We start from the raw sequence: 12,525 nt of genomic DNA, 5'->3' as shown, positions 1-12,525 counted from the left end.
TCATGTTGTGGTTACAAATGAATGATCAAATTTGTTGTTGTTAGTAATACTAATGTCAACAACAGTTGACTGAAACCCGCAAACCAACATTCAAATTATCAACAAATTTTATATATTTTGAAAAATTAAATTGAAAAACATGAATGTCCGAGTCTCCTAGACGTTTTGCGCGTTGATACCATCAGCTTGGTCTTCTCGCCATTTACTGCCAGAACCACTTTGGCAGACTCCTTCTCAATTTGTTCAAAGGTGACTGTTACCGCTTGCAATGTTAGACCCATTATATTGATGTCGTCGGCGTAGGTGAATAACATGTGTTGTTTGGTGTTCAGAGTGCCATTTCAGTTCATCTTTGCCTCTCGTATGAAAATCTATCAAATTTTAATTTCAATCGCTTCCACATTTTTATAAACTATTTTGTCAAAATGCATTTTGTCGTGGAGAATAACAAAGAAACCAGGACCAAGAACCGAGCCCATTCATCATCATCACCATTAAAGTGGCCTTTGAATTGCCCCTTTATATGACGCTTCAAATTGCTTCAGGAGAAGGACAGGTTCGCACCAGCTGGTTGCAATACCATACACCCGTCAAAGTGAAGAAGGACAATGGAAGCGACTGAGGGTCTACGATCCGAAACGACCCAAGTCTTTCTCGGCCAACGTCTGTTACCTCAGTCTTTCTGATATATATTTAGCTATTAAGATATCCATATTGTTGCACGAATCTACATTAAAAATGATTTTATTAAATCCACTTGATCGATGAAAATAGAAATATATTGCATATTTTTACGTAATGAAAACAAACAAAAACAAAACGTTGAGATTTTTCACTCAATTTTCCATTTTTTAATAAAAGTCATATTCTAAACGCATACCTATTTCATTAATATGTAAATTAATAATTTACTTTCAATTGCCTTTTTTGTAGCCGGAGCCGCAGAAAGTAAATAAAGTCCAACCACCAGCACCTGGAGAACCACCTAAAATAGAAGTAATTCGTGAAAAGAGGCCGTCGTTAGTACCAGAACCTGCAAGTAGAAGAGGATCGTTGGTGCCACCAGATACAGGTCGAAGACCTTCCCTGATCATTGATGAGGTAGGATTAACATTATTAGCCTTAAATGGTATATTATTATTAAATACATATTCTACTGTAAAATTATTTGAATTTCTTTCACTACACGCCACAAATCAAACCAATCATATACATTTACTACAACATTACACGCAACAAACCTACAAATGCCCTTGTAATTGTAATTTAAATTGTTAATGTTTAAATAATTAGAAAAAACTTCGCCCGGGAGAAGTTATGGATACTAAGGTAAGATTCTGTTAATGTGTTTTGTAACATGCATACTCAAATAAATCTAGAGATCAGATAAGAGTCAGAAGAAACGTGTTTAAGTTGTCCTTTTAATTGTTATGAGCAAATAAATAAACTTATTGTATTACAATCTCTCACCGTAGAGAACAACGCTTCAATGGTAGGACTTAATATATATTACAAAATATATAATATTATATTTTGTAATATATATTAATATTATAAAAATACCATTAACATAATTGTTATTACAACTTACATTTATAGATTATAGAGGCAGATAATTTCAAAAATATTAATAAGTTGGTAATTGTTGCCACACGGGTCCTTGTAAGACTGGACAAAAATGGACGGGGTAGTTCAATCTTAATGAAATTTTGTACATGCAGTATGTGGGACTAAAGTATGAAAAATAAAAACTTTGGTACATATCGGTCCATGGATATAGCACCCATATATATTTTCGTCCGATTTGATATAAATGTTACACCAACCTCCAGAGGTTTATCCGATTGAGTCGAAATTTTGCATGTCTTATTGAATTCAGTCTAGAGTAGAGTGTGTTAAATTCCATTAAAATAGAATCTGATTTAGATATAGCTCCCATGTATATTTTCGTTTCCGCTTCAGAAGGGATGTCGCACTAACGTAGGAAAATAGTCCATGTGGCAATTTTTAGATATGCTTTATGGAATATGTCAAAAATATATTTTTCTATTATATTAAATTAAAAAATTCTTTATAACTTCGAACATATTCATTTTTTTTGCTAAAATATAATGTTTAGAGCTCTCTTATCAAATTCCAATTAAAAATTTTCCATATTATCAACAAGATTTTGAAATAAAATTGCCTGAAATGTTATTTATTTTTATAATGATTTTGATGTGTAAATTGCCTATGAAACATTTTTCATATTTATTAAGTTAACTTCATTATAGCATTTCATTTATCAACAAAATTCTTTCTGATTCATCATATCTGAACTATTCCCTATAAAATAAAACCATAAACATATAAAAATTTTAACATCACATATTTTGATTTTTGTCCACTAAGGCACACTGTGTGTTGGTGGAAATTTTACCAAATAAATATATTGCAATATAAATACATAAATAATGCATACTCTGTTTAGCGATTTCGGGATATAACGAATGAGTAAAATATTTTATGTAAGTAATGCGTTTGCCTAACAAAAAAAATATATGCGAATATGTTATTATTTTTATTCTCTTCACCATAGAATTACTTTCTGAGCCCATTTATGCATGTTCGTCCATCCATGTATTCTTATGAACAAAGTACAGATCGCATTTATGATCCGAATTAGATGAAATTTGGCACAGATCACCTTTTGGGCCAAGGTATAACCCTACTGAAATTTCAAATTTTAATTCAAATTTAGATAACTTGCAAGGTTTGTCTGATTGGGACAAAATTGTGCACAGAGTACTGATTGACGTATGTGAAGTTATGTTCAATATATATTTTTCGTCCGATTATATGTAAAGGGTGCACCAAACTGCCAAAGTTTGCCTTACAGGGACAAAATTTTAAGTATTAAGTATTGATTGGCGTAAGAGATTTTTTTAAGTCTGTTATATTTAGATGTAGCTCCCATAAATATTTTCTGCCAATTTTATGATGTGTGTTAAGTTTCGTTGTAATCGTTGCTGATTAAAATATAACTCTCATAAAATTTTGTTTGATTTTAAGTATATGGTGCACCAAACTTCCAAGGTTTGTCCGATTGAAATTATAAGAAGTGTTATCATATCATAAGAACAGAGGAAAATCCATCTATTAGAAATTGTTGACAAATCGATTGTCCTATCTTTATACCTTTAAGTATTTGGCAATGTATTTGTTAGGAATGCATTGAAATGTGAATTACCTTTTTTGTTTTTTTCTATAATTGTAACTCAAAAAAGATTACCAGGAAAAGTGACCGATATTTATAATTTGTAGTGGAGACATTTGGTACCCAAAAAGAACCCAATCTATCAAATTTCAGCTAATTCGGTTGACAAACGCGCCCAAGAACCCCAAAATACCAAAAAATTGGGGGTGCCTTTATATGGGACTACCCGAAAAAATGCTCCTATATTTATACTTTTTAGTGGAGAAATTTGGTACCCAATAAGAACCCATTGTACCAAATTTCAGCGAATTCGATTTAAAAACGCGCCGTACCGTTATACTGCAGATAAAAACTCCATGCAAGATGTTGGCGATCTATCTCCATTGCTTCAGAAGATAGCGTGATTACAAAAGACGGATGGATGTGTCGGAAATGAATATTTCGATGAGTTACAAACGGAATGACAAAATTAATATACCCTCCATACTATGGTGGAGGGTATAAAAATTTCAACATATGACATATGTTCTGTTGTCATGATATCGTAACAACAAATCAATCAATGATATGCATTCTTATACGTTGGAATATATTTTTGAATTTAGTTCTTTGAAAAAGAAAAGCAAATGCAATATTGACAAAACAAATTATTATTCTTTAGAGTCTTTTTAAACAATTTTAAAGGTAATTTAATAGTTTATAAAAATATTGACATTAAGTCTAAATTAGCAAACAGCGGGTTTTTTAGTTCGCAGCATCTGTGCTTAGCACGTATTTTACATGCGAGCTTTTTTTATTATGTTGTCGACAATACGACAACACATTCAGAATTCGTTGCCGACGAGAGTCGTTTTTATGTTTGACCGCAGCCAACGCAGAAATGAAGAACAAACCTTTATAAGGGAATGTCATTTCAGGTTGTGTGTTATTTAGTTAAAACTTTTCAAATCCTAATCAAAAACTGTCGATAATACTAAAAACTAAATTATATATGAAAGAAAAAAAATATTAATCATTGTCTTGGATCGAAAAAATATATTATTATATTATAATTTATGATTCAATAGGCAAAACTGAACTCGAGTAATGTTCGCATTGTGTTTCCTAAAAAATCTTGCTAAGCAGTCGCAGTCATAGTGCTTAGTCTTCATTTTAAGCTTTGGTGATAAGTCGTGCTGTCAGTTATTTTGTTGTAATTTTTGATGTTGTAAGCAATTATTATTTAGAGCCTCATAAATTGACATAACCGTTTCTATCCCACGAAATGTCTTTAATTGTGAAAGTAATTAGGTTTTTTATTATATATTGATCTCCGTTTTTATAGCCCCATATAACGGTAGTCCCACTATTATATGTTTTTAGAATTTCAATATTTTCGGTATAATAACATGAGTTATAAACAAGTGAAATAGCGTTAAGTTCGGCCCGGCCGATACCCTCCACCATAGATATACTGACAGATTATTGAAATCAAAATATAGGGAATATACTTAAAAGTGAACATATACCGATAATTCTACAAACCGGTTTATGTAAACCATAGTGTACAACAAATACAAATGAATTAATGAAAACCCCAAAGCGTGTACTGATACTAATAACGCTTGGTAGAATATACAATCCTCAAACTACTACAATTTATATAACATATTTTAGAAATTAGCGTATATTTGGGGTTATAATTATATGAGGGCTACGCCTAATTAATGACCGACATATGTCAATTTCGAACCCAATATTTTTGGTTTGTGTCTCAATTATTTCCTTCAGGAGGTATAATTATATGGGGGAGATGCCTAAATGCTGGCTGAACTATTTCATTAACATCAGGTTTGAGTTTTTTATCACGATTTCCTTAGAAAGCGGAATGATTACAACCGATGGGTAAATCGTCTTATAATTCCATAATTTGTAGGGTAAAACTGACTATTTCAAGTAACGACTATCCCCTGTACTATGGTAGAACACGTTTATATGGGGAAACCCCGTACACACAGAACTAATCAGCTAACTAGGAATAACCCCAAAAAGGGGCGAATATTAACTATTTTTGGTATGAAAATGTCAGCGAATTCGGTTGATAAACACTTTCAAGAACCCTACAATACCGTTATATTTTGGCTACCAGAAAAAGTGGACCGATATTTATAATTTGTAGTGGAGACATTTGGTACCCAAAATAAACCAATGTACCAAATTTCAGCGAATTCAGTTGAAAAACGCGCTCAAAAACCCCAAAGTACCGAAAATTGGGGGTGCCTTTATATGGGGGCTAACCGAAAAAATGGACTTATATTTATAATTTTTAGTAGAGAAATTTAGTACCCGAAAAGAACCCATTGTTCCAAATTTCAGCGAATTCTGTTTAAAGACGCGCTTAAAACCACCCAAAATACCTTAAATTGGAACGGTACCGTTATATGGGGCTACCAGAAAAGTGGACCGATATTTATAATTTGTACTGGAGACATTTGGCACCAAAAAATAACCCAATGTACGCGCTCAATAACCCCAAAATATCGAAAAGTGGGCGGTTCCCTTATATGGGGGCTATAATTAAACGTGGGCCAATATAGCCCATCTTCGAACTTGATCTGCCTGCAGACAAAGGACGACTCTACGCAAAATTTTGGCCATCTATCTCAATTCCTTCAGAAGATAGCGTGATTACAACATACGGATAGACAGACGGACGGACATGGCTAGATTGGCCTAGAATTTTACCCTGATCAAGAATATACGTACTCGGAAATGAATATTTCGATGAGTTACAAACGGAATACCCCGGAATACCAATACCCAGTCCGACTATACTGCTCCGCTCACTGGATTAAACATTAGCAATTTTAATCCACCATGTGAAACATAGGAAACTTCAATGTGAAATCGAAAAACGATCATTTTTGTGGAGTGATACTAAAAATTTAGAAGAAAATCCTGGAACAAATTAAAAACGCTAAAAAAGTGCTAGGTGCGAGATATTTTTTTTTGTGCTAAACGATCTTAAAAATTGCTAAATCTAACACTAAAAGTGCTAAATTGGCAACACTTCACATAAGTTACCCTTTGCGATGTACGTGGAAATGTCGATTCTAGACAAGTAGTGCATGAACCTTGAATAATAAGACTATCTCCTATGGACAGATGGCAAAACCACCTATGTTGAGTTTTAATCTTAACACTAGAAAGACGGGAATTTTGTATATACCTATATTCATCGGTCAAAATGACTTCACTCTGAAAAAATTTTTATTTTGTAAAGAATTTTTTTTAAACTTATTTATTAATATTTTTTACATTATTTACAATCATATAAAACGTTGTTATTATTTGTTTTATGGGGGAGGGCTCTCGAGTTTCCCTTTATGAAAAATAAGAACGCGGACAAAATGTTAAAAAAAGAGGAAGTCTTTACTCTAAGAGTGAAATCGACTGGAAATATAAAATTTATTTTTCCCGATTTGTGTGTTCGTTTGTGTTTCTAGAGTATCAAATGGTTTTCGATGTTGTTGTAGTGATCTTGTCATATAAGAAATTTACTTTATACAATAATAAAAGTTGTTTAATTATTTAATATTTCACAAAAAGTCAAAATGACCGCTTTTAGGCTATATAGGTATAGCACATGTGAATACGGGGAATGAAAGAGGGGAGGAAGCAGCTACTATGATTAATAAACGTAGTTCTATGTGGTACAAAAAGTCACCAAATTTTAAAAAGCTGGGTCATAATATACACAATTGTTTTTGTACTTGAAATTGAAAAACGGTCAAAATGACTGCCTTCGGCTATCTAGTGTTAATTACAGTCACAAATGACGTTATGTTATCATAGTTAAATCATATAATGTTTATAATGCGGAATTGTTCGTTTATCAGTCTCCATGTTGTGTAAAAAATTCAGATGAATATATTTTTCACACACTGATTGAGAGCTCTAGAATTCCCTTTGTTTCTTGTAAGGTGTGAGTAAATTTAAAACCTAAACCCCCTTTACTGCAACATCTTTTTTATTTATGCTGGCCTTGCAGCATATGAACGATATATCATACTATGATTTTTTCACATAACGAAATTATCTTTCTTGTAGACACATTCGCGTTTACTGAACTACGATCTAATGGCAAGCAAAATAGTTTGAATGAAAAAAACTGGAATTTTCACGGTATATCGCCGAACAAAGAATGCAATGAAAATTGTTTTTGTCGTTTTAGTGTGAGATAGTTATATTGAGTACAATTTTTCGTTGACCATCGTTATATAAGCAACACAATGTAGTGGAATTGCTCCATCGTTAAACCGAAGTTTCACTGTATATTGTAAAATATATACTCACCAAAAAGTTCCAAAAAAATATTCGGCGCAAAGATTTAAACTTAAGACATCAGCATTGTTTCTGTCTGTAAGAATCATTGCTCATTTCTCTTAAACTTTTATGAAGAACAATATATGAATTGTTTGGCAGGTGCATTATTAGAATCTCATTTCCTCAGATGGCTTTTAAAATTGTTTCTTTTGCCATGCAATAGAATTATTTATACTATGTGTGCATTTTTATACATATGTATGTAAAATCGGCATGTATGTATTTTTTGTACGAGAACGAACATCTCGTTGATGGTATTTTAGTAGAAAAACATCACATTGCCCTTAGTTCACATTCGCCAATCAAAAGGGTAGCTGTGTTACAAAATTATTGAAAAACAATAAAGCGTTTAAATGTGTTAAATAGAAAAAGTGAAAGTTGTAAGGACAAATTTGAGGTACTGAAACGTGTATGTCTGAATACTAAAAAGTGCCAAAAATAGAAATGAAAACAACGACGAATTCGAGAAAACGATGCTTTTTAATTATGACACATAAATAACGTTTTATCGGGTTCTTCATAATCGACTTTTTTAGCGCTTGGTGTAAAAACGGCAATACACAGCCAATGGAAATTGTCGAGTTTTTATACAATATAATATTAAACTAGCAGGCAAGCACAACAAGGAAATGGGTGATACAAAACAGGTCTATATTTTAAATAACAGCATTTTTATTATTTTCATATACAAAAATCAGATACGCATACATATTTGTCTAGCTAATACATTGCTAGATGTAGATGTTTAGAAAAACCTTAAAGGACGGCAGGTATTCCTTCGAGATTTAAAACTTCAGACCTTGAAGTGATACAAAATTTTGTTTGTGTGTTGTGGTCATGACTACAACGGAAATATACAATTTAAATGCCTTTTGTTATCATATCATAACAACAGAGCGGGCAATGTTAAGTTTTTAAGCCTCTGTAACCACTCATGTAAAGCGTCCTTAATTTTTCGAGAAATTATTTGTCTAGTCTTTATAATTTATTGTCTTTGTAAATACTCTACTTTACGTTGTTTAAATGTTAATGTAAACATCATATTTTTCACGCATTGGTGGATATCTTCATTACTTCTTATGATTGCTATTTTTTTGAAACAGTTTTCTTAATTTAACGACCGTTTAAACTATAGGGGTTATTTATTTGTGATTAGTTTTATTAAAGGCAAGACGTTAAGTTAAAGATAATGGAGTATGCTTTATATGAAATAAAGCAGTCATCAGGACCATTGATAAAAAATTAAATTAATGTTGCACAAAGAATTTTATGTTATATATATATATATATGGGAAATTACAAAATTCTTTTCAAATTCAATAAAAAAAAATTGAAAAATTTTTTTGCGAGCACATTCATGGTTTTTGGAAAAATATGCTGATTCGAAATATGTTCGCGTTCACAAATTCGGAAGCTGCGCACAAAAGTTATAGCGATTTTAAATCTTGTATTTCAAGTATAAATTAAAATAATTCCTATTTGTTGTTATTCTCGAATTTCACAAATGGTTAAACACATTTGTTTTCTTTGCATACTTGTCAAATCACATTAAATTACGGTTAAATTGTCGCGAAAAACAAATAGAAGCATGAAGATATCTGAAAATAAAATAAATTAATTTTTTAATTAAATCGAAATGTTTTCTGAATTTTCGATTTTTTTAGTATGGTAAGGGAATACGGTTTTGCCTCAGTCTTCTAAAATATGCGACGCTTTTCAAATTCTTTTAGATGATTGTTAAATATCGGTATATTCATCTGAAAATAGTTTCGACTGTAAAAATCACTAAACTACAATACATAAAATTTATCAATATTTAAAAGCATGCAATTCGCGTATTAATCGAAATCAGTTGACGCGCATGCAGTTTTCGTATAAACCGAATCAATGTCTTTCAATAATTATGAATTTTTCGATGTTTAATTTAGCGGTCAAAGTGTGCCGCTCGATGCACTTTACTAAGCAAAAACCCAAAAAATGGCTAAAAATCACACAACGTGCATACAATTTTTATGCGCATCCGATTTCAGTAATCTCCTATGAAAATACACAAAAGAACATCTATTTTAAAAGGATCGGTTAAGATCACATGTGCGTGCGTTGTGTAGTTTAGCCACAAATCAGGAACGAACACAAAAAAACTCGTTGGCTTCAACACATTTTCACCCATTTTTCTACATTACCACCATCACAGCTTCCACCAAACTTTCTAGATTTTAATATTTTTAAGATTTTGACAAGAACACTTCATTTTATAGAAATGAATTTAAATTAAATGCAATATGTTCATATTTCGCGAGTTATAACCTTGCAAACCTCAGTTTCAGGGAATTTAAAAGATTTTTTTAATTTCCCATATATATAATCAAAACAAAAAGGTAATAGGAAAAATATGCTATTTGAACCAAATTTGCTGAAGAAACATGGCAAATCTGAAAATCATATTTTTAATTCCATTTTGATTTTTTCTTGTTTTCCACTTGCAACTAGGAAAAATTATAATATCCAATATTTTTAGAATGATATATAAGCTCTTTTACTAGGTTTGCTCGTAAAAATGTACGAGAACAAAGTTAATGTTAACAAATAACAGCTGACAATTTTTTAAATCATATAAACGTATAAATTACGTATAATTAACACAGTTTCTACTTTTAGCCAAAGAATGCCACCAACTAATTTTAATATCTATAAAATATATGTATGTTAATTAAAATAAGAATAAGTAAAATGTTACTCGTTCGCACATAAATGCACTTTAAAATACATCCTTATTATTAAAGTAGCAAATGTAATATGCAAATATTAAGGGACTAAAATATGCCTGTCTTTATAGTATTCTAATGATAAATCATATATATTATTTTTGTTTCATGTAATTATTTGTATGGAATTTTGTTCGTGTATATGTAATAATAAACAGAGACGTCGCCCATCTATAGACGTTCGTCGTCCGAGCGTACAGGATCTGGAAGATCTAATTAACAAACCATCAACACCTTTGCATGCAACTGGAGATGGAGGCCCACCGCAAATTGTGGATGTACAAGAATCGTATTCTGTGGTGGAGGGTAAGTTTTTTAGCGTGTTAAATCAAAAATATTTTTTTGGACAATCGAAAAAATAAAGTGACATGGTTTGTAAAGTTATAAAAAATGTTTTAAAAAAACCAAGCACGTATGTAAATTTCAAATATTACTGAATTTTTTGTTTCTTGTATAGACTCGACAGCATACATGACAGTGGGTATTGAAGGAAATCCTGCTCCAACATTTAAATTTTACAAAGGTGTTAGTGAAATTCTGGAGGGCGGCCGTTTCAAATTTTTGACTGACGGGCAAACCAACACAATTACACTTTGCATGCGAAAATGTAAGCCTAACGATGAAGGGAAGTATAAGGTTGTTGTATCAAATATACATGGAGAAGATACAGCTGAAATGCAATTGTATGTTTCGGATTCAAGTGGCATGGACTTCCGCGCTATGCTAAAGAAACGTCGTTATCAAAAATGGGATAAAGAACAAGAAGATCCAAATTGGGGAGATCTTAAAGAGACAGAGAAACCTATTCCCGCACTAAAAAAAGTTGAAAGGGTAAGATGCTTGAACTACAAAAAAACATAATGAGACTAGTAAAACTATTAAACGACACAATAAATACAGCAGATAGAGGAACTCGTTGTTAGGATTTACAAATCACGACTTTCAACCTTTTAATAGAAAATGTGCAAAATTGAGGTTAATAGCTTTGAATATTTTTAATAAAATTTTCGCTGCAAGAAATATTATATTCTAAAGAGAGAGAGAGAGTACAATTCTTGAAATTCTCTTTATTTTTGCTCATATTCTATCAATAAACTAGTTTAAAATTAAATTGAGTTATTATATCGAACAGTTGTTTAAAATCTAAACACTTCTTAAAGTAATATAAAATAGCTCAAAATATGTATTGAGGCCTTCGAAAAATTACATTTTCATTTATTGTTTTGACTGATCTGACTACATAACACAATAAACAACTTTGCTTGTATTCGAATAGGTATAAATAAAGGCATAATAACAAAATCGTCATTATAAGTTTTAAATTACGTCAGATAAAATGAAAAATGGAATAAACTCATATAATATCTATATTTAAATCTGAACCAATTCAAAACAATTGGGTGACTATATGTTGTGACTTGTATCGGATATCGGATATATATTAGTCCATTTACATTATTATACATTACTTTTTTACATTTTCTGTAAAAGATTTAAATAACGTGACACTTTTTTGCTTTAATTCTATTTGACATGCTACATTTAATAAGGTAGTTGCAAAAGCGATCGACCATGTTTACAAACTTTTAATTCTGAATATACGTTTTGTAGGTTTCACTCTAGTTCATAATGTTCCGAATTGTTTATATAGATGAAGTATGTGTATTGATTTGAGTTTATGTTATTTAGTGACACATTAACAAAATATTATAAAGAAGTAAATTATACAAAAAATATTTAATAATATGTATATGGGTCAAAATTTACACCACGTCCAAAAGTATGTTCTAAAATTTCACCTCCCATGTTTAAGGTTAAAGAAAGGTATTGCTCAATATATCAGCCATAATAATACATAAAATGAATTTTTTTTTGTTTGTACATCTTGCAGCTGATTATCAGATTATCTGTCAAAATACTTATTTGCCACTTGAATTAGGCGTGCAATGTTGTTGTCTAAGAAAATATATTGCTACAAGAAAACGACTTAATTTCACTAAAACCACAGCTGATTTGCAACAAAAATGTACTTTTTAACGTTTTAAAAACTCAAATGATATAAAAACACTCTTCCTTGTGGCTTTTACTTAGACTACTTCGAAATAACTCGAAACAAAAATTCAAATTAATAAGTGCATTTTAATTTTTAGTCTTTGTTAGCTTGTATTCAATGCCAAAAAACTTTAAACATTTTAATAA

At 31.1% G+C, this 12,525-nt stretch overlaps 1 protein-coding gene across 1 annotated transcript in view; it reads left to right on the top strand.

Annotated features, from left to right (window-relative positions):
• The window catches only part of LOC133327137 (twitchin), a 110,350-nt gene that overhangs the window by 61,947 nt on the left and 35,878 nt on the right, over positions 1 to 12,525 (top strand). The window contains exons 16-19 of the mRNA XM_061535710.1: positions 934 to 1,101; positions 1,294 to 1,329; positions 10,485 to 10,632; positions 10,784 to 11,157. Coding sequence (XP_061391694.1) covers positions 934 to 1,101; positions 1,294 to 1,329; positions 10,485 to 10,632; positions 10,784 to 11,157 — 726 coding nt within the window. The remainder of the gene's footprint in view (positions 1 to 933; positions 1,102 to 1,293; positions 1,330 to 10,484; positions 10,633 to 10,783; positions 11,158 to 12,525) is intronic.

This window comes from Musca vetustissima, unplaced genomic scaffold (genome assembly GCF_032173495.1).
Source record: "Musca vetustissima isolate MV318-11 ecotype Yass unplaced genomic scaffold, APGP_CSIRO_Mvet_v1 utg2442, whole genome shotgun sequence".
Classification (NCBI taxonomy): Eukaryota; Metazoa; Arthropoda; class Insecta; order Diptera; family Muscidae; genus Musca; species Musca vetustissima.
This window is presented reverse-complemented; position numbering and strand designations above follow the sequence as displayed.